This window comes from Telmatherina bonti, assembly GCF_933228915.1.
Source record: "Telmatherina bonti genome assembly, chromosome: 13".
Classification (NCBI taxonomy): Eukaryota; Metazoa; Chordata; class Actinopteri; order Atheriniformes; family Telmatherinidae; genus Telmatherina; species Telmatherina bonti.
Window position 1 is genome coordinate 17,091,506 of NC_136611.1, and position 24,804 is coordinate 17,116,309.

Below are 24,804 nucleotides of genomic sequence, written 5' to 3' on the forward strand. Positions count from 1 at the left end.
AAAAACTTCTAGCACAATGCACCGGCACACTGCTATCTTTATTTATTGCAAGACAGCAAAATTGATCTGATTGTTGCAGACTAATGCTGTGTATCCATACCTGGGGGCATTTAGATGGATTATTCAAAAACAAGTGCATTGCTAAGAGGTTATAAACCTCACAAAACCTAGTAACAGTGGGCTCGTTCAAACAAAGATCAGTTCACAATCAAGCCTGTGTATTTGGGTGAGATGTCAAGTTCAACTATCTATGGCTAAATTAAATGTATGCTTACATTTTTGAAAGGGGGAAAAAAGCTAATTATTTGTATATGTAACACTGTAATTCTGTATATCTTCACTAAACATGACAGAATCTGATTTTTATGTAAACTTGAAAACTTACAGACAAGTTTAAGGATTTTCTCATTAATCATGTGCCAACTTTGACTATTTTATTTCATCCTTTTTTCCCCCTACTGTTATTTATTTCCTCTGTGTTGCTGTGCTCAATAAGTTGAAAATTCCAACAAAAACAAACACATAATTGTGAGAGGACCTCATGCTGATTTTGCTGATTTGTCTCAGGCAAGTACAGTGAAACATGGTTATTTTGGTTATTTTTTATTTAAATAAGCTTCTTTCCCATCTTTCAAGGAAAAAAACTTACACAGATACACATCTAACTTTCGACAGGACTGGCAGTTTATTCTACAGTGTTCCTGCTTTTCATTGTATAGGCGAAGTAGCTCAGTCAACTGAAACTGCAAATGTTTGTTTTTTGTGTTTTCTTTTATTTTTTTTCTATAACTAGCTTATAATTGTATATTTATGTGCAAACATGTAAAAGGTCTTATTAGTAAGGTTAGTAACAGCATGGTCTTGGCTGAATTAGCCCTTGCGATAAGATCAAAGAGGAGGATATTCAGAAGCCTTTAGAATAGAATATAGAAAAGAAGAGACACACAAAACAGTGATTGCATGAGGTTAACAGATTCAAACCCACAGAATTTGTGATCATCATAATAGGCATGTTTATGTGTGCAAGGTCTCCTAATTTTAGCCGCTGTCTGATGCAAGTTCAAGCATCTGAAACCCAAAGACAACACACAGTAGTATTATCATCCTACCTTCCTGTACAGCCTGGAAAGGATTGTTCCCATCAACGAATTCCACAGAGATGGTGATTTTCTCTGTCTCTAAGATCTCATTGTTCAAATTGAGATCTGCCACAGCAAGACGAAACACCTCGTCATCTTTCCGTGCTGACTCATCAAAGATTGCACCTATTGAAAGCAAAAGGGTAAAGAGAAAGACAAAGATTAGAAATAATCCAAAAATTACAGAAAAACTAAAAACAACCTTAATCTTAAAATGTATCTTTATTTCATTTTACAGCTGCTGAAAACAAAGTTCCTCAATATGGTGCAATCAAATTCCCAATTATATCACTAAAAAGGCAAACAGCAAGCAAAAAGCATTTCCAGATAAATGTATTTTATCACATCTTTGACTGTCAAATAGTAACTAAAAAGATCCTTACATTAATATATCAGACACAGAAAGTTGATCCTTGGAATGTGAATGAAAAATTTATAGTGAAAAAACACCATTGCAATATTACAGTTTTCTGCAAAAAATAAAAATTTAAATAATTCAGTCTCTGAAAAAACAAAATGTGGTGCAGAGGAGAAATGGGGTTGAATAAGTGCTACTTTCAGTCAAACAGGTCACCCTGACACAAAATAGCTGCAAAATAAAAACAAATTTAGAAGAACGTCCATGTATCTGTAAAAACTGTTCAAGTTTCCAGGCAATGTTAAAGGAGACATAAAACTAAACGTGAACCTGCTTGTAATACTGTTGAGACAAAAGAATGAGGCAGTACAGGGTGCTAGTAAAGATTTGGCATTTGCTTTATTCCGTTACACACAATTAACCATCCATTATCTGTTTTTCCCCCGTTTAGACCCTGATTTCAACCTAGTGTAGACCCTGTATCTACTAAGCTGCTAATTGTGCCAGCGAATGCAGTGAAGCACTGCCAACATCATTTCACTGACCAGAACATAATCCTGATATAGCATCAATGTGTGTGCTTGTGCATGTTTAAGTTTCAGGTTGTCAATTTCACTAATAACCCGGCTAAATTAGCTTAGGGGTGTTTTGATCTGCATTCATAACACTGCTGATGCAATTCCTCATTTAGAGTCTGGTGTTAATGCCAGAAAAGGTTGAGATCTAAATTCCACAAAGGTCACACTCACTGAGACAAATGTGCTGTCTTCATAGTGCAAAGTGCAGCACTTTGGATAAAGTCATACTGAAAAAATATATACAAATTTGCAACAGGATTACCATTTTAAGAATGCACCAGAGAAATAAGCATATCACCTCCTTCCACTGTTAGAATGTAGTAAAAAACTGTAAGGCAATGCATTTACCTACGAGAGCATATCTGATCAGTGTTGAGTTTCAAAGCTGGAATGTCCCTTTTTAAATTTCATTTGTTTTTAAAATCTTAATCAAATTTTTACTCCCAAAGGAAAATTAACTTTACTTCAGCTTCTAAACATGCCCTTAATTCCATCCACATGCAGTTGGTGGTTAAGTTTAGTATGCTAACTCACCCTCCATCAAAAATCCTTTTAAAATATTTATCCCTCAATCATTTGATTCAACATCACTTGGCAACCATAAATTGCCTTCCACTGATTGAGTCTTGGTTGTTTTCATAATCATGCAGTATAGATGAAGTGAGACAAAAGTGTTAGGGGGAAACAAAAATACATTAACTATTCTATTAGAGTTAAATTATGAATACGGTCCAAATCCGATGGAGGATGACACTGCTGGGAAAGGATTTGTTCACATTTTAAACTTGGCACATGAAACATATTGGACAGTCGTAGTCTTTATCTCTGACAGGCGAAAGCATAAAGTGAGGTGAAGACTGATTTTAACACGCTGTTACTAAAATGCATCATTAATTGTTTTTAAAGGTTTCATTTGGTTTCTAATTAGCTAATCTGATTTGTTTAATCAATTTCATATGTGAATCCTGCCATAAAAGAAAAAGCCAGAAAATAAACAAGTGAATAAAGTTGTGTTACAAATTCTTACAGTTTGATATGGACTTTCACAGAGAAGAAGAAGACAACATAGCTACTTTTTAATATAGGCTTTTATAAAGCCGTAGCCATAGTAACATGCTCCCATACACACATGAACAGTTGCACAATGCTCTCGATCATTTTGTCTACAAAGGTCTGGTTTACTTTGTATATGTTCTTTGCATTTCTTTGAAATACCCTATATCCAAACAGCCTTGTGAGTTTGGATAGTAAGCATAACAGTTACAAGATGATTTTGAATAAAAGAAGATGCATGGCGTACTAGACCCATTAATTAACAAAGTGCATATTCCTGTCTCTTCCATTTACCCTTAATTATCCCCGATCCATCTTTCATAGGTATTAAAAAAATATAAAAACCTACTGCATTATTAACAATGACTTGTAAGCTATCAGTATTGTAAAAAAATAAGACACATTAGCAGAGTAAGTGTAATGGCAGTAACACAAAAGGTAAAATGATTCAGTAGAATGATAAACATCTTCGAGTTGCATCACTAATTTCAATCATAAGGGAGTTATAGACACTTGTTTATAATGTATGGAGTAATAGAAAAACATCAGCCATCCACAAACTTAATGTAGTCAACTTCCAGCTATGAAGAGGAATTCATAACTCTTTATTATAAATAAGAATGTGTCTGCTTTTTAATAAAACCACAACATGCTGACTGACCAATGCAGACACATAGATGTACAAACACACAATAGTGTATCCTTGTTCTTTCTCCTTTCCAGTAACATGATTCTGAGCACAAAGATAGACGTCAAAACATAAATCAACATGAAATAAAAGTACAGTAATTTTTCCTACACACACACCCCAAAGGCAGGTACCCACACATACACAAAACACAGTGTGTGCAGGCAAAGGCACTATATCATCAACCATTTTCCAAACAGTCACAACCGTGACAACAGCATCATCAACAACACTGGTCTAAATGAATAGATGTGGCACCCATAAATACAGACCCCGAATCACTTGGTCAGGAAATATTGATCAAAACATCCACCAGTGCTCAGCTGTTTGGTATTCAGTTTGTACTTTGTTTGCATTGGTAAAAGAGGCAATAAATAGCTTGTTTATCTACTTGCTGCCAAATAATCCCTGACGATGGATGAAGCATACAGAAGGTAAAAGAAAAATGAGAATAGGAACTTGTCACCATGAACGGCATGAAATGAATATATCTGCCAAACAACCTCCCTTTTAAAATGTTTTACTGTAACAGCATTTTGATTTTTTTAAACTCAGAGAAATTGGCTTTGTAATTATGTATCATATTTAAATTATTTTCTTTTTTGTTAAAGCAAAGAAGGATAAAGGAAAGAAAAACCTTCAAAAAATGATTCTATCAGTGTAGAAATTACACTGAAAAGTTGCACATATATTTTTACTGACTTTATTATAATGTTTGTTATTTCTCAACATGTAGCCATCATCAGTTCACCCTGATCAATATTAACACTTTTTGCAGCAGATCCAGGCGTCTTGAATACACAGAGCAAGAAAAAACCAGAGTAAAAGCAAAGAACTTAACTTTTTGTCTGCCAGGCATTGCCCTCCACATTGTGTCAGCAAGCCCCGTGCTTTGAGAGCATTTTTGCTTATCTTTCGGGACTGAGGAATGTGGGGGTTAGGGGGCAATTTGCTCGGGTGCGTGCTTCGAGGTGCATGTTCGGAGACCATTCACAACATCTGGGTCAGCGCTCTGTTCCATGATTGAAGGACATTTGATATACCCGTCAAATTAGCTTTTTTTATACAAAAACTGCAAAAGCGCAACAGATGTCAAAAGACATCTTTGGCAGCCAATGACTTAAGAGATATAAAAAGATATCTGGGTAATTTTCTCGTAAAGTATTTTTTCAGCAATCTTAGTATTAAATTTATTGTTGCTATGGCAACAATGGCATTAATTAATACATATCCTTAATAATCCAGGGACAAACAGAAGATGACAAGAGACAAACTCCATCTAACAGCTCTGTGATACCATACTTCGAGGTTACATATTCTCCATCCATTAGATCCACAACTTCCATTAAAAAAAAATCAATGAAAGATAACTTGTTTGGTATTAAGTGACATCTTAGATGAATAGAAAAGATATAGTTTTAACATACTCATATGTCAGTTGCTTTTTTAAAAAAAAGCATCTGCGAAATTACTAGAACAGAACAGAGAAGAACAGAATAGAATAGAAATATTACAAGTTACTTTAAAAGGAAGGTATAATTGAGGAAGGTATATTTTCAAAGCTAATATCCACTTTGCTTTAAAAGAAAAATTTAACCAGTTTTTCATTTTAAACACACTTTTGACAGGGAAAAAGATCTGAGAACTCATCCAATCAAATAACTATGTGTAATTAGTGCATTTGGGCAGTGAAAACAAAATGCTAAACATACAAAACACAGCTCAATTTCCTCATGAAATGAACAAATTGGGATGGGAGATCATCCAGCAGAGAGCCATTATGCTCCACACTCTATGAAGATCCAATAATTATGCCAGTTCCATCTCAGGATAATGATAAACTGTTGAGAGAATGATTGTTAACATGAGTGCTGCTGCCCTTTTCTTTTAACTTGATTTCATAGTAAGAGAAGAGGGCAGCTTGGAAAAACATGGTCATTCAGGTCACTGACTGTTTTGAAGTTGCCATCTGCTTGCAGTATTTGAGGTAAAATGGCTCTGGGCCCTGGAAAATCCCTCTCCATCTGACTCAGTTTCTGCACCTGCCTCCTGCCCTTTGACAATCTCTCACTCCAACTAGTTTCGATTGTTTATTTCCCCTCCCAAATGTCATTTTCAGCCTTTCTTTTTCACAAGGATGACTTTAAGCATGTCACTGAAGATTTCTGAAATAATTTGGCGGGTCCAGTGCTCTGTCTCTCAACAACCTCACACACCTGTTGAAGAAGCAGCAGCTGATGACAGTAATGTGACAGAAACACTGACAGCCTGGCAAGGATAATGACAATGAAGGAACACACACATATACACGGGTGATGTATAGCAGATCTGCGACAAGGCCATACCTAGGTGATGCTGTCTCAATGTGATGATGAAAGCAAGGTGGCGGTGGTGAGTGATGGCGGTGATGAATGCAGGTTATCCTCAGGCGGTGTTAAATGTCCAAAATACACATGCACACACACACATACAAACATAAATGTGAGAACACAAAACACGTTATTTACCACAATGATTTGAGAGCAAAAGGAATTGCATTCTGACACCGAGGAGGACAGCGATGAATTGTCTGCTTAGCACGTGTTTGTAAGAGAGGAAGAGGGCAAGGAATTAATGGAGCAGGGGAGGTCAGAGGGATATGAAAAGAGCTTAAAGACAGATCTAATATTTATCATAGAGGCTCAAAACAGAGGGCTCTCGTAGCTTTTCTGGGTATAAGGAATTACTTATTTGTAAGTAAATATTATGTCAAATAGGTCAGAAGAAAAACTGTATTCATTAAATATATCTGATATATTGAATGATCCCTGACTGTTTACACACACACAAACACAAGCGCGGGAGCTACTTAAGTGTGTTGCAGATTAATGGAATTTTCTCTCTTTGTGTGCAGTAAAGCAGGGTTGCAGCCTGCAATACTGCCCAAAAAAATATTTTAACGGGGATTTGCGTATAAAAGCTTTTATCACTGTGATCAACCAGAGATATTTAAAAAAAAATGTGATTTTGTGTGTGTAAGTGGAGGTCATTGTGATGTCTAAATTCTTTGGTTGTCTAAATTTTCAAGTGCAACAATCTCTAAAAAAAAAAAAAAACAGGGATAAAATGTGCTCATTCTTTACTTTGTTCGTTCTCATTTTCGCTTCCTTTTCTCCTCTTTCCTTCACCTCTATTAATATAAGTGTGTAAATTATTTTGATTCATAAATATGTTGAGAATTTGCTGTCATAGTTAAGCTGCAGTCAAACCCTCTGTCACACAGTAATGCAAAGGTTGGTACTCTGCCTCTGCTCTGCTTTTTCTCTTGGCCATGTGCAGACTAAATCTTTCCACCTTTGTCATTTGACTGTTTTGAGAAACCTACTGTAGATTTTCAGGGCTTTGATTCCTCCCACATGAATGTCTATACTTTGAGTGGGTGGAGGATTTGTGCTGTTTCTCCAATCAGAAGAAAACAAGTTAAACATATTGTGGAAATTACCCATTCATCAAAAACACATTTAGATTTATTCTCTTCATGCACAACATAAGATGTGAAGGATGGGAAACTGAGAGCAAGATTTTTCTTTTCATGTTTGTCAGCTTGTGGCAGATTTTGGCTACCCCTCGCTTGTTTGCTAACCAAAGCTGAGTCAGCTCTCACCTAACCCAGCTTGCTTGGCCATCCTAAAATACTAGCACTAGTGGCAGAGAGCCAGATGTTATGCAAGATTTGGCATAAATATAAGCATATGATCACGAAAGTGATAGAATGGTACCTTCTATATAACTGCAGTTGGATGATTACTTACTGTTGTCCAAACCTGTGTACCCTTGACAGCTACTAGCAATGATAGCTACATTGTGCTGCCCTTCTATTTTGTCCTTCCCATCAACATGTTCTATATACCATAAATTACTTCACAGCTCTAAATGTAGAAGCAATTTTCATTTGCTCCACACACTACCTCTAACTCCTAACCTTTCCCTCAATTCCCTCTTCTCGTCTTTCGTTTACCACAGCCACCTCGTTCTCTGTTCTGCTTTATAGTTGTGTTCCACCCATTCACTGCCCCCTGCCTTTCCATCATGCCTTTGCCATACCCTCATTCCCTTTCTACCAAAGTTCCATATCTCTCCTCATTTATCTCTACAACCCTTCCTTTTCACTTCTCCATTAGCCGTATATCCTTGCTCTTCTCCCTCCTTTGTACACCCTTCTCTTCATATTCCCATTTCCCAAAGCGACACCCCACCAGTCACTATAGCCATTCTCATCTTCTCCCTCCTTCGTCTTTGCTTGTGTAATGCAATAGATGCTCTGTGTGACAATTATTGGAAAGTTAACCTGTTCCAGTCTGGAAAGTCTTGGACAGTTTATGTGTGTGTGACACAAATGAAAAAATAGATCCTATTAAGTTCAAGCTGATTGTTGATTGACCTGTTCCATGGTTTTAATTTTTCTATTTACTTATTTTTATAACATCAGATAGGACTTTCAGACCTATGGATCAGGTTATTTATTAACCTGATCTATTTATTTGTTTGTAAAACAAAGTTTTCATAGAAGCAAAAATTAGCCAGTCTTCTCCAGTCAAGTTGGTGTGCAAGTTTTACTGCAACAGCTTTGATGAAATTGTACGCTACATCCTTGGTAAAACTGAACCACACAATTTTAAAAATACGCCTTTGAACAAAGTTGTAAAAGAGGCTTACCACAATCACAATATTTTTCAACCCCCCATGAACTTGATTGTTGCCCAAATTAAGCCCCAGACTGTATATCTTAGGCCTATCATGGGCTTAACAGCAAGTGAAAGCAAAGGGAAGACAGTGGAAAAGAAAATCAAACAAACAAAAAAAAGCACAAGTGATGTAAATAGTCTGTTGGACTGGAAGACCTGTTGGGCAGAATAATACAGTATATGTGATCTGTTTATCACCACAACAAAGAACAAAGTGTGAAGGTCGGACAACTGACAGCAACATTTTACCTTTTCTGATTTTTTTTTTTGTCTGCCATTGACAAAGTTCTGGTAGGCCCAACTTCTTTGCTAACTAAAGAAAAAAAAAATTTGTTCTGAACAAAAAATGATGGTTGCAGTTAAAGTCTTTTATACTATTATCAACATTGGTTTGTCTCCGTAGTCCTTTGTCAAATACATGTATTTCTTGTCATTATGCATTAGAGATGTCTGGAACCATGAAAGTGCTTAACTGATGGTAACTTTAGAAAGCAGAGGGAACTTCTATAACCTGGGGTTTAAATGTTTAAAATTATTGCCTTTATGCCACATAGTGTTATAAATTCTTATGTAAATTTTATATTGAATTGGTGCATGAATGCTGGAAGGTAAACAAGCTTCGTCATTATGCAAAAGCAGTACTTTAAAGCTAAAGAAAACACAGTATGTGAACTTGATTAAGATGCAAGTAAATATACTGCATATTTAAATGGAGAAAACAGATATTAAACCACAAAAGAAAAAGATTAAAAACAGGAAAATATCTTATAAAATAAAAATACATATCAAACCATAAGGGAAATGAATCTTTATATTTGCTTTTAAAGCAAAAAGCAAGTGAACACCTTGAGCCTTTGAACAGGCTCACTAATTATTGCTGAACATTTAGGAGGATTTTGCCTGAAGCACTTGCAACAGGCTCCAGATCTGTACACATCATAAATGTCATATTATATTTCAAGAAAGGATGGATTTTCTACTATCCCCATCTCTTGCTGTCCTTCTTTAAACAGCATGTCTTCAGTATCTTCAGACATTTATATTCCTGCCATGCAACTTTTCAAACCTTTGTAATCAGATCCCATCCTCCTCACAATTCCCCAAAGTTACAAGTACGTAACTTCTCAACTCCTTGTCTTTGTCTCTTCCCATCCCTGGCTTTCTCCACTATCACTACACTCTTTGTCATTTTTCTCATATATCCTTCCATCAGGGTTGTCTTCTGCCTCCTCCACAGAGACAAAGAAAGAAGGGCTACCTTTGCAACTTCATGCCCCTTTTCCCTCCACATCCATAGTATATCTTGTACTTCCAGCCATCATTATTTAGACAGAATGTTTGCTAAATATTCTTTTTTATAATCCATGTTTTACTGCTGTTGTCATGCCCCTCTTCATTCCCTTCAAAGTCCACTTTTTTCTAGTTTTACTGTAAACAAAGACTGCTGAGCAAACAAGCACAAGCATACTTAAAAGAGTAAATCAACAGAAACACCAACATAAATAAATATTTAGACACATATGCAAACAGATGGTCAAGTTTTTATTTGCTTAATCAATATTTCTTCTTAAAACTGGGGAACAGCAGAGAAATTATGACTGCAAATATTAACTGAGCAGAAATACTCATGTATAACATGTACACATGCACACATCTTGTCCATTTTTTCCAGCCTTTATTTGTAATTAAAAGTTACATTTTGTTCCTCTGTCGTCCTACACATAGGAAGGCTAAGTTAGCACCACTCATGCTGTCCTTATTTCCCCTTCAGTGCTTTCTCTTTCTCCCCTTGCCCATCCATTCATCTCCCTCAGTCAGACAAAACACACTTGCTCTCTTCTGCTTTCATGACTCCTCCATCATCCTCACTCTTTATCTATACCTCTCTCTTTCCCTTAAGGCCTCTTCTTAGTACATCACCACCCCCAGAGAATACCTTCTGTTCCAAAACTTCCATCATCGCTTTAATATGCTTTATTAATACACATGCATGCCCACATATACTAACTCATTACCACTATTAAGCAGTAGGTCGTTTAAGAAATAATAAAGGCATAATAAAATCTCTTTGGCTGCCAACGTATTAGCAATGGACAATCCCAGTAATCATTCAAGCAAGGTAAAAAAAGCCTGTCTTAACATGTGCAACTACCTAAATGGACATTTCATGCAAATGTGCATTCGAGTGTACACACAAGCAAAAAATGAAATATAGATAATGTTTTCATGTGGTGTCAAGTTGTGTTGATGGTTAGATATTCTTTACACAAACAATGCATTACTCTGACTAACTGCTAGCCAAGTTGGGTCATCAGTCATTTTATTAACAAATAGTTCAAGAATATTTGGAAAAAAAAAAGTCACCAAATTGAATCATCATTCACTCTGGAGCAATAACTAGCAAAGATAACTTAGATAAGTGGCCCAAAAAGCTTTAAAATGTCCATCCCCTGTATGCAGATAAATACGTTTGTGTGTTATAAGTACTCTTTATATAAAGGAAGGTTTTGCAGCGAATATAGTCAAATGGTTTTCTTGTTACTTAAAATGTAACAAAGTAAAATCTTCAGCTTCTCATAAATGATAGAAATGTCACAATCTAATTAAAACAGAAAACTGCCAGAGCCTTAAATGTACAGAGACAAAACAGGACACACAATGAACACAAACTATGCAATAACAGAAGAAGTGCATAACCGCAGAATGTGATAATGTGTGAATTTTGTGTGGTATGTTTTCTTATATTTCATGACTATATCAGTATTATCAGTAATTAATTGTTCTTGTCTTTACGATGCACCTCAGAGACACACCACAGAACTTATGCCATTTCCTCCGTCTCATGCCCCCTATCAACGGCTAATTCGGCATCCATCTTGGATCCTTCCCGGCCTGTTAGCTCTCTCCAGCCAACAAAAAGGCAATCTCACAATGAGTCTTGTTTTGTCCCTTTCTCTCTTTTAATCTTCTTGCATTACTTTGCTGAATCAGCAACGTTCCATATTTAAAACATGGAGTGTGTTTTATAGTGTGAAGCGAAACTCGGCTGCAGCATCACGTCGCGTCCCGGATAAAAAAAAGTTGTATAGTGAGGTTTCTAAGCCTCGGGATGATGCGGGGTAGCAGCTGCTCCAGAAATAAATCTGATAAATGCCAGTGAATTCTGATTTTGACACTTGGTGTTTGAGGAAAAAAAACATAATTTCAAGGTTTTTTGTTTTTTTTTTTAAATCAAATTAAATATTTGTGTTTCTGCTGTCAGTCACATTACTGCATTCCTTTTATCATATCAAACCATATATTATGTCTTTTTATGGGTGTGCTGTATTTACATTTGATATCTTAGTTATTTAGAACTCTGATCAGATCCCCTGTTATTTGGAATGAATATGTCTTATATAAATTATAGCAGTTAAATTTCAGTGGTAATTTTATCAAATTTTATGCAGAAATAAGAGCTTAGAACTTAACACGACACAACAACCGATAAGTAGATGGTTTGAAAATATTCAAACCACAATGCAAAGGTACACTAGTAGTGCAGTTTGGGAGTCTAGCTTTCTCTCACCAGCGATCACTTGGCACTTTTATTTTTCCTTCGTGTTATCATATATGCATGCACATACTGGATCAGGAGGACCAGAAGCTGCCATAGTTCAAGCCAAACAGACAGCCGGAGGAGTTCTTTTAAAATCCAGCACGTCAGCAAAACCTCTTCACATACATGCTCACACACACACACACACACACACACACACACACACACACACACACACACACACACACAATCACACTCACACATACACACACACACACACAGATAGCTCTAAGAGGATGCTGTTTTATTCATCACTGCAGTAGGGTAGGTGGCTTCCAGGATCCATCATCCACAGTGTGTTGTGTATAAAGCATAGGTGGCAGGGTGCATGTCTGTGTTTACATGTTTTTAAATGGGTGTGTTTGGATGAAATAATCATTCACTTGTGCATAAAGATGTGTCAGTGATTCAATGTGCAATTTAAAAAACATACCAAATCGCATTTTTCTCTCCTTGTCAGTAAAGTCTGAGTGAATACAGTACGGAAAACACAAAGCTAAGTAAATTATATGAATAGTAGGTATGCATTAAAACCTTTTAAAAAATAATTTTTAAATCATTAAACTTTAAACAAAGTCTACAGACTGCCCAGAAAATGCAAAAGGTGAATGACCCACAAAGTCCACTTGACATAAAAAAAAATAATAGGAAAAGAACTATTTGAGTAAATAAGTCATAACTGCTGCAAATTAGTTTTTCATTTAAATTGTAAAAAGATAAAGCAAATTTCAGTATGCAAAAATTTACACCTCATGTCAACTTGTAAATGAAGTAAAGTGAATCATATAAACATCATATAAACTATATATAACAAGAACTGGGCCACTTTCTAAATCCAAAGTAAACATCCTTCCCAAACAGAAAGCCAGTGTTAATTCAAACAAAAAAACTAGAAAATAATTACATTGATCAGCTGGTTGACAATGATGTGGTAGTATAACATATTAGTATATACCGGGAATAATAGGATTGTGTATTCAGTCTTGCATTCTACATGTAAATGTGAGAGAAAGATAAACAACTGGTAAATTGAAGCAACTCTCCACATGTTATATTTATTAGCAGAAATGTGTGCTCTTCTCCACAAGTATTATTTGGTACTGTACATCAGACACAACACTTTGAGCCCATTCATAATAAATAGCAGAATTCAGGAAAACCAACAGATTGCATCAAATCGACACTAATCAAATCTCCTTTTCTTTCTTTTCCCCCACTCTTAACAAGGAGGCAGCTAGTACAAAATCTAACCAGTTATATATGTCACTAATTAACACTAGAACCCCAACATTCCAGTACCGCCCAGAACCGCCAAAAGGGGTTATTTTTACCACCGGCTGACTCCTATAAAAAAGTGTCAAGATTGTGTTTACAGATGCCAGTTATTTATTTAATTTATTAAAACTTTATCATTCACAAGAATAATTGATGAACACTAAGATCATATTAGGTCTATTTCAAACAGAAAATGCCAAATTTAGGCCAACTTACAAACACCAATCAGATAACATCAAACAAAGAATTATATATTAGTAATTATATTCAGAAAAATGTTTTTTTAAAAAACATATTTGAAAAATCAAGCCAAGCGTTGGACATCAGCATATATTTATTGCATTGCATGTTCCATCATTTTTTGGTGGCAGAGCATGTCGCCTAGCAACGCTGGCACTGTGACAGCGCAACTCCTTTCAGTCTTTTACAATGTATTCTACAAGGTAAAAATCACCGCCTCGTGGTCCTAGGTAGAGACCATCATAAACCTTTTATTCTTTATCACAGACACCTCAAAATCCACAAGATAACAAAAGTGTTCAATTCAGGAAAAGTCATGAAGTTTAAGCTATAGGGTTAAATTTAAGATTGTTACGTGAGGTTGAAAATGCAAAGTGGCAAAAATGACCCCCTTGGTGGTTCTAGTCTTAAAGGTGACAAAAGTGAAATAACAAACCCACGTTCTTTACCCTTTTAAATCTAAATTTGTATGTAAACAGAGGTGTGGACGATTTACAGATACTATCACTGTGATCAAGATTTTCCCATTGCCAGATGTAGCATGGTTACCCTCAGCATGCTGGAACATTCCACTTACTGTTCCCAGGAACAACCCTGACAACTTCACCAACAGGAAAACTTTGGGTAAAAATATCGAACAGGTGGCAGTGAACCAAAATTTTCAACATGTGTTTGTTTTTTTTGTTTTTTTCAGGAAAATGGCTTATTATTTTTGACTAGGTTGTCACAGTGAAAACCAGACAGGAATACTGACAGAAATCTGCCACTTGTCATGGATATAGTCATTGATGGACAGGTTCATGGATTCACAGAATATCATTATGTCTGCAGGTTGAGCTTCCTATTTATTTTGAAATCTCCAAGTAAAATGCCTTCATAAGTAAATGCATTTCTAAAACATAATCAGAGTCTGCACTAACTATTGCATATCCAAAAACTAGAGAAGCACATATCCACAATGAAAGCATAGTCATATGACCTGGGAATTATGGTGATTTTGATCTTCTCAGTTGAAAATTAAAGAAATATTACAGGGTAATGGCAAATAATTCTGTTTTGTTGTTTTTTGGGGGGTTTTTTTGTTTGTTTGTTTGCTTTTTATTTTTCCCCTCAGTGTTACAGAGCTCTTTGTGTCATAATAAAAAAAAACTGCAAATTTTTTATGGTGCATAGATAGAAGAGGCAGCATGAACAGAAGCAATAAATGCTAGAAAATGTTATAGTTTAATTCTAATACTTTGAAGTCCTTATTTAGGACACAATCATGTTATACACTATGGCCATTCTGAAAGTTTGACCTATGAATGGAAATGGCCATCTGAAACAGTACAGAAAGATAAAATAAAAAAGCAGAAAATCCTGAACAATTGACAGTATATTGTCAGAGGCATACTCATTTTGAGATTTCCAAAGCAATCTGCTTTGCACCACATGCAAAGTAATCCACAAGGTCTGCGTTTGAGCTGCCAATCTGCCTTCCCAATCTGTTTGGAATTGACGTTTTTCACACACACTGATTTGGTCTTCTTGGGGGGGCTTTGATAAATTCCTTGACATGTTAACTGGAAGATGTTCAAATTTGGAGCAAATGATTCCCCAAGAACTTGTCTAGTCAGGAGATCTAAGCCTGGCAAGGATGATTTGCAGAGTTGGACATCCTGATGAGGAGCTGTGGAATCTCTTATTTATCTTGTATCAATTTAGCCAGATCGCACTGTACAGTATGTTATTTGGCTGAGCCAATAACCTGCAGACACACAATAAAACTGTATCACGTTTATTGTCATGACTAATTTAAAGCTTTGGCAACTTTTATTGGATTTATTTTTAGAAGTACACATTCAGTTTTTTCAATTGTAATATATTGTTTTAAATTATTGGAAATTCAACAACATTAATTATGTCACTATCTCCATTTTAAACCTTAACTGTCGTCCTACAATGTATTATTAAATACTTAAATCATACTCAAACTATTGTCTGTAATAATTCTAAAGCATCCACTTGTTGCAAGAGATTAAATATTAAGAATATCAATTTTCTAGATTAATTCTATCAATGAGTATATTTCCATTCAATGTCTGGAAGGCTGGAAAAATATACAGCATATATGATTTTAAGAAACTAGAGAGAAAATATTCTGTCAAACTCAGATGGAGTAGTAACCACATAAAACAACTATAAGCCAACCAACTTCAGCCAGAGAAACTTGAAAATGAACACTAAAGAAGGCATCAACTTTCTGTAAACACTGGATCAAAACCACTGCCAGCATGATTAAAGGCAATTCTTTTAAAAGCTGTTATCAAATATGTAACATCACGGTCCAGCACCAATCTAGTAATTTACGCCTATTTTTTCTTCTCATGAATCCCTGTTTATCTGTTTTGCAAATCATGTATGAATAAGTTACTAGAGTAACCAAGTAAGCTAGATAATAGTTGGCTGCACTTGTTGATTTATATTCCTCACTGTGATGATTTGCAACCTCTGTTGGTATTGTCTGTTAGTAAATACTGAATATATCTGAACAAATAGAGAAAGACAAAAACGAATCAGCACATTGATCGAAGACTGTGTTTGTTGAAGAGATTATGTTTGGATTTGAGATATTTATCATGGAAGTCGTTGATGTTTACTTTATTCAGTCTGACATAGCTGTCCATACCAAAAGCGATGTGATGACTTAGTAAGCACACCTTCAGCCTGTCATCTGTCTAGGTTAAAAGCAATTATTAAAGTGGATGTGGCATACTTGATCTTACGGAGTATGCATTGCTCAGTGGAATTCACCTTTCTTCTAGTTCTCTCTCTGTCCCCTGGTGTAATGATGTAGCTGGACACATCATTTTAGATAAACCTTTGTGCAAACCTGTTGCCCCATTAAGACATTAACTGTCTGTAAACTAATGGCTTTAGTATTAGTGGTACTTAGATTAATCTATCTAGAAGAAATATACAGCAGTTTCTTCCTAGTTGGTCAAGGCATTTTAACACATCTGCTGACTGAGAAACAATTAGTACTATGAAGATTTGGACACGGCTTTTGAAAATGCAGAAAGTCACAGTAGAAGCGCTATAGTTTTTATATTATTTCAAAATGCCTTGTTATCCACTGTTTGTTTTAATCCTTATGACTTGATTTTATCTTGTAAAGCACTTTGTGTTGCCCGTGGCATGAAAAGTGCTAAAAAAAATAAAGTTTGATTTGATTTGATTTGATCTGATATGATGTCTTCATATGCGCACGAGCCCCGAGTCAACGAGAAACAGAAATTTTCAGGCATGCATTGGAATGGCATGGTATGCTTATCAATGATTTCTGTTTAAAAAAAAAAAAAAAACCCTGATGTGTTTTGATAACATTTTTTGTTGAGTCAGCTTCTCACTTCATTACAATCATCCAAATAAAGAACAGATTTGTTTTAGTCACTTGAAATTCCAAACACATAGGCTTTGACCATGTATGATGTTGAATAATTTATAGGGCTTGCATGTTTGATCCAGCTGTGATCCAGTTTGCTTAGAATAGAGGCATGCCTGCATAGTAAAATGCAATTATATATTGGAGTGTTAGTGTGTGCTGTTGTCTGTTTGTATTAGCCCTGTGATGGACCACCAACTTGTCCACAGTCTGCCCTGCTTCTCACTTAATGTCAGCTGGTGTAGGCGTCAACTGTCCAAAACCCCAAGGGGATGCTACAGGTATGAGTTAGAGTCCTTTTCATTTGGCTGTTGGTCTCCAGAGAAACAAATTGTAGTTCATGATCCAAAAACAAGTGACATTTAAACAAGCTCTGTATAAACAGTTCCTTTTTGGATCTGTTTTCAAATCTTTGCCCATAACCCATTCAGTTGTTTATTTTCATATATCTCCTTTGTCCCACCCCATAATTACAATAAGCGTCACCACTGATATTCAGAGAAAAAACACTTGTCAAAAAACACTAATAGGGAGTAATAGAAGAGGAGAAGGAAAGGGTTCGAGCACACAAACTAAAAATATTATCATGGTCAAACAACTCTCATGCAACATGGAGGTGTGTTTTCAGTCACTGTCAATCTGGAAAGCAAAGAAGGCAAAAGAAGAGGGATGGTGCAGTTTTCCATCATGCCGGTTAGCCATGCTGCGTAACCCTTTGTTTTTTTCTATTCAATTAATATATTGTTTGGTGTTTTTTTATTATTATTATTACGAATTCATGTGTCTACTATTCATTTATTATAAATAAATGACTGAAACTGAATATTTAATTGTTTGAATTTCTTTATTGCTAGCGATTTATTCAACATTTTATTTCATTGTTTATTTTATTCCAGTGGGTTTTTTTTCCTTATTTTTTTCTGTATTTATTTTGTGTTTATGTAATCAAAATAACTTGATGAAGCAAGGGGTTAAATGTGCTTTAAATTATTTTATCCTTTTAACTGAACATAGTAGCAAATGGGCAGCCATCTAAAGATTCCGTACAAGACTGAACCATTTTCCAAGCCGAATCAGGTTAGTCAACGGTGCTTAGTACTGTTGGAACATGTTCAATACTTTAGTATTCCATTCAGCTTTGTATTTTAATGGCTAAAGGTGATCATGTGGACGGGAGCCATCAGTGCTGTAATGATGTGAGATGAGTTGTTTATGTGTGTGTGCCTGTGTTTTATAAGAAGTCAGTTTACTCATTACACAAGGACATCTACTTAACTGATCGGGGCTGCAAGCAGTAATGCTTTGTCAGGTAAAGAAGCACAGGCACCAACACATTAGACTGATTATCTGAAGGATATAGATGTGTGTCGTAACCCCCTTCCCACCCTGTCCCCCACCTCACAGTGCAATTGCCCATCCACAGTAACTAAAGAGGATCACAATGGTAAATGAACTTGTAGCACTGCTCCAGTCATGCCGACCACTTGAAGCGCTTTACATTACACGTCACAGTCACCCATTCACACACACACTCGCACATGAGGGCAATGCAGGGTTTAGTGTCTTGCCCAAGGACACTTAGGCATGTAGTCAGGTGAAGCGTAGAATTAATCTTCCAACCGTCTGGTTGAAAAGAAACGCTCTTCCACCTTAGCTACAATTACCTAATGTTGACTTGCTTGTCAAAGTATCTGTGCGTACTCACATACACATTATTATTCCAGTAGTAGTAAATTTATGTAGATCGTAAAACAATTTTGAAGGGACAAAGAAGCCATGCATTACAGTTGTATAACATTAGACAAGCTCCTGGAAATATTGCAGTGTTACTGGTCCATAAAGCTGGAGCTGCAGAGAAGTTGTCAAGTCATGTGATGTGCCAGGGCTCAGAGTGTGAATGTAAACACAGACTTACAGGAGGATTTTATGACAACCACAACTTGAGAGAACCACTTCATCCCTATCATGACCTGCACAAATATGACTGAATTGTTAACTATGTCTCATTAGGATACAATTCAAGCATGCATATTTTCAGCTTTTCTTGTTTGTCTATCAATAAAATCTTTTGTGTTGGTGTAAACAAACTATATTTCCAAATATAGCTTCCCAAACAGCAGTTGAAACATGGCTTCATTACATGATATAATGATATGCAAATATACACTCTTCTGAGGCATTTTTATGCTAATTAGCCATGTGGAGCTATTTTCAGTCAGGGTCATGCCCAGTTGCAGATAAATGAAAGGAAGGGAGTGGTTTTTATGCCAGCACTCCAGACTTTAACCTATGACTACTTTAGACTACCTTGTGACCTAGAAATGCTGCTGCTTCCAATTAGAGTAGCTTTCAAGCATTTTACATTGAGCCTGAAGAGGTTTGTTATGATACGTTGCCACGATGTGACTCAGACAGGTTTCACAACAGAGTAGAAAGGTTACAGGAGTATCAAGGGCTTTAGTTTACCGTGACGATGTGAACTTCGAATAACCCATTGCAATCTTTTCCTCGTCCCTGTTCCTTTCCCCGCTCAATCCTTTTTTTCTTCAACGCTGATTTTTAGCCCTTCTGACTCATTCAGTCTGACTCTGCCAGTTTATTGCAATACACATCCCCATTCCCCCACTCTGTATCTACTATGCACTACTCTCACTGTCCTCCACTGTTGCATTTATAACACAGAGATGAGACAGAACTGTGTCGAGATGGGAGACACAGTGAATACTAAATTCAGATTAAGACTTCCTTTTTGATTTGCATCACCAAGGCACAAGAGAGGTGAAAATAGACCAGACCCAATGTGACATAGGCAAACAGATTCATGTCAGACATACACTCTCTCCACATCACTCTCTTCATTCCCAACCTTCTGCATTCTTTCACTCTCATTCTCATTCATCTCACTCTCTCCTTAGGTAACTCTATCTCCCTTTATGTTTCTTTCCTTTTCCTGCTTTTCCAGCGCCTTTTTGCTTTTCGTCTGTTACACGAGCATTTCTCTATTCAGCTTCTGATACATGGCTTTACCTTAAGCTATTTCTTAATATGTTTTATGAAAGGATTCTATATAACTCTACTGTACAGAAAGTGAATTGAAATATATGTATGCAATCCATACATAGGATAAGCTTCGATATGTTACATATTTACTACTTTTTTTGTCATTGCTTCAGTGAAAATCTTATAATTTGCCAGATTGTGTAAGCAACATGACTTTTGTCTATGATACAATACATGATATGATACCTACAATCCTCTAAGAAATATTAGAATCAAGGATAGCCTTGATGAGCCAACAGTCTAATACATTTAACATGCAACTTTAATATCCTTGATTTTATTTTGGCTTTGAATGTTTACATAGACACATTTTTTCTTGCGTCATTTAATAAGTTCTGTGGAGACATGAAACTACGATAGTGATATTTTTTTTAAAAAATGTAGTTTGATGTAGGATGACAAAATTCGCCAAACGTCTATCACCTTATGTTGACCAAAAAAGTCAATCGTAGACCTGTTGTCAAGGCAACAGGGTGTCTGCCATGTTGGCGTTTGCGAATTTTTTTGGCCCGTTTTTTCAATTTCAATATTTGAACGAACTAGTCTGAGGGGATTCATGCGATTGGCTCCAAATTCAGCAGGAAGCTACATAACAAGATGGGGACCAAACGTTATTTAAATCTTTTTAATAGGAGAAAGCGTGTTACCGTGGCAACCCATGGAAAAATCCTTCTCGCCATGGAACACTGTTTACTCATATTGTCGCAGAAATACATGTGACCTGCACCATGTAAGCATTCATATTTGGTAGGTCCTCATAACATTACACTATGCATTGGGGAGGGGGTGTCTTGATCATCCACTTTGACCTAGGGCTACGAAATTCGGTATTCGAGTGTTAAATCATCCACTCCACTCCCTGTGGAATGCCCTAAGGTTCTTTTCTTGGACCTCTTCTCTTCTTCCTCTACCTCCTCCCACTTCAGTCCATCCTTCATAAGTATGGGATTGCTTTTCAAATTTATGGTGATGAAAGCCAGATATCGATGCCACTGAAGCAAAATAATGCTTACTGCATAAAACCATTATTAGGTTTTATTGGAGAAATTAAAGCTTGGTTGTCTTTGAATTTTCTTCATTTAAAAAAAAATAAAAAAAACAAGGTGTTGCTTGGCCCAAATACTGTTTCCTCACCCTGCCTATAACTAGCATACTTAAATCAGTATCTCAGGCCTACAATATTTTAACTTGTGCCAAAAAACAGGAGCACATCACTCTGGTTTTAAAGTCTTTGCAATGGTAACCTGTTTTGTTCTGTTTCAATTTTAAAATGATTTTGTTTTTAAAAGTCAAAATTTCACCCCACAGTGCCTGTCCAACCTGCTCCAGTCCTAAAACCCTGCAAGCCCTCTCAGGTCAGCAGATCACTCCCTGTTAGTTTTCCATAAATCTAGGATGAACTCCAGAGGGGGATCTCTCCTTTTCACTTGTTGGTCCTAATCTTTAGAATGCACTGCCACTACACCTTGGACAGGCTGGGTCTCTGTCTGTTCTTAAATCCTCTTTTAAGACTAGCCTTTTTCATTGGCCATGTTACCAATAATTACATTGCTTTTTATAAGTTACAATAGTTTTTCTGTTTTTTAGTATGATGGTTGTATTAGTTGTTGAGCCCAGAGTTGTGTACAGCACTTTGGTGAACTATAAAAGATAGGGCATTTAATTACTGATGTATTGTCTTGTTTATTTTTTCTGTTATAGTTTTATTTTTGTTTCTACAAGCAGCTACTTTGCTAAATGAAAGCTAAAAGTCAAAAGCAAGCTATATTTTCTTTTTTGCTATACTTTAAACATCTCTGCTTAATACTATCATTAAGCTGCCATGTAGATGTAGCTGTACAGTCTACCCAAGACAAATTTCCTCTAGCAGGACAATAAAGACAGAATCTTGTCTTATCTTATCTTCTCTAAATAAGTGTTCAGAATCGCCTATATATATATATATATATATATATATATATATATATATATATATATATATATATATATATATATATATAATATTATATTATATTATATATATATATATATATATAATATATATATATATATATAAATATATATATATATATATATTTTTTTTTTTATTTATTTTTTTTTTTAAATTTATTTTTTTTACAGAAAGACGTACAGGTTGTGATCCTGTCGCAGTTTCAGTTTATATGTAGCATATAATGTTTGCAGAGCAGAGGAGAATTAGTAGGAATGACACTTGTTGGTAACTTTACTTTGTTTCAATAACATTTGTTATGTTGGAATAAAAAGATAGAAATAAATCAAGCATAATGAACTATGTGTTCATGAGATTTTACTCATTTGTAGTATTGTGAAATTAAATATTGTATAATAATAATGCTAATCTTAAAATTGGTTCTAATTTATAATAACAATCACACAAAGAAATTTTATTATCATAATATTTCCTAGTTATTAACAGGCTTGTCCAAAACTTGACTAACTGTTAGGGAGATCTATTTCATAGGATCAGGTGTGTTGGAGCAGGGAAATATCTTACATATAGAGAAAAATGTCCAAAACGTGACATCCCTGCAGTAGGGTGAAACTGTCACCGTCACCTTGTTAAGTGAGGGATGGAGAGGGAAAGACTTAAAGGAGATATCAAGTTTTTTTTCTCCTTTTAGTAAAAAGTCCATCCGTTTAAAAAAGCTTCAAGCATAACACTGGATCTCCCTGTCGCAAAGAGAACTATTTTTAGCATCCCACCCACCCTCAAGCAAATCCACATATATGCATTCTCACATACAGATGCACAGACATATACTGTGAAACATAAGCAACTTAGCAGAATTCTATGTGGGTCAGACTGATCCAGGTTTAAGCTAGATAATGATAAAGAAATAGGAAAGGATTTTATAGATACCAACACACCAGACTCTCACAGATAAAAACCTGAAAGTGTCAGAACACAGGAAATCCACTGGGATTTGTATGGCAGTTTAGATTTTAAACCACAATTGTTCACGTAAGGACTAATCAAATGAAGCAGGGTGCCACAATTAGTCGCTTTGCTTAACAAGACTGGAAAGCCAGAAGGGAGTCAGGAGGAGGCAAAGACCAGCTCATTAAATGACAAATAGATAAATGAAACAGACTTCTACAGGGCTGCTGCAATACACAAGGATGACTCCACTGCAGTAATTACACTGATCCAAATTCAAGAATCAAACTTTAGCCAGATCATAAACTGAGATCTGATGAGCATTAATAAAATGACATGTAAATAATACCACTTCATGTAGTCTGAGAATAAACGATGCTGGAATGAGGAGGTACTTCGAAATAATGTTTGACCTGCAGCAAAACATCTGGATTATCTTATTTTATTTTTGTTTAGTTTTGTCAAAGGGATGTTAAAGTGTCTTAATTGCTCATTTTTACCTTGCATATTTGATTCTGATGTTTAACATATTTTCAACTACTTGATCACAAAAAGGTCTGTGATCAGAAGTGTAACACGACTAATGGTCCAACAGAAATTTCTGATCTTCACAGACCTGTTATAGCTTCAGCAGTAAGATTAAATTTCCACTTTTTAACGCATGCATTTAAAACACGAAATGTTAGCCTAAATATCAGATAAGACATATTATCAAAAAGGATCATTCATTTTTTATCCAGTTTCACCACAAACAGACTGTAACTTATCAAAATTAAGGAGAAAAACTGTGCAACGTCTTACACGGTCATCGTAAATCCAAACAGTGACATCTTCCTCCAGATTTTTTATTTAATAACTCAAATCTATCTTTCAAATCAGAGTTCAAAGAAGTTCTGGACTCCTCTTCATTCTCATCCAAAAGAAGGCTAGATGGAAAATCTGTCAAAACTTGATTTCAGTCTGTGTGTGTGTGTGTGTGTGTGTGTGTGTGTGTGTGTGTGTGCGCGCGCACACTCAGGAGACCTCAGGCAAAACATCCCAGATGATGTTTCAAAAACCCTAAAAACCATTTAAAAGTAGAAGGCGGCTCATTTTCTTCCTTACTGCACCGCAGAGAGAGATGGAGAAGACGAGTGAGAAAGAGAGTGACCCAGTTAGAGAAAATTTAAATAGGGATTCCATTTAGAGGGCCACATTAATTGGAGCAGATGCCTTCTCAATTATTAAGAGGCCTCCAAGGGTGTTAGCACGAGCTAAATTTATCCCGCACGGCTTTGACTGGGCTTGTCCAATCTCATAGAGCATCTGCAGACAGTGGGGAGAAACATGCATAGATTCATACACCAGAGTACACGCGTCAAGATCTTAGTATATTGCTCACACACACATATGCGTCTACACACACAAAAGACCCAAATGGCCTGGGTGACTCTTTTTGCCCTGAGTTTGCTGTGGAATCCAAAGGATTGAAATACTTAAATCAATCATGTATTTTTTGCAATACTACCTAAAAAATGTGTACATACATAGACTGCCCTAGAGGTACTCCAAAAGAGAGAAGCTATGTAAAATGATGCCCCCCATGAGTACCTTGCCTTGCCATGGCTCAATCTTTAGCCAATTGAGACACAGATGCTTCATGGTTTACTTTTCTGCAATATATGAACAGGGGTGTTCAGAGCCATCTCTTAAGGGGACCCTGACAAAACATTGGACAAAATGTAAGGCAGGAAAAGTGAGTAGTAATGCAAGATAGGTCAGCTCCATT

The 24,804-nt window shown here is 36.0% G+C and overlaps 1 protein-coding gene across 1 annotated transcript in view; it reads right to left on the bottom strand.

The window, feature by feature from the left end:
* The window catches only part of grid2 (glutamate receptor, ionotropic, delta 2), a gene marked incomplete at both ends in the record, with an annotated part of 511,062 nt that overhangs the window by 428,182 nt on the left and 58,076 nt on the right, over positions 1-24,804 (bottom strand). Inside the window, one exon of the mRNA XM_079250826.1 lies at positions 1,110-1,265. Coding sequence (XP_079106952.1) covers positions 1,110-1,265 — 156 coding nt within the window. The remainder of the gene's footprint in view (positions 1-1,109; positions 1,266-24,804) is intronic.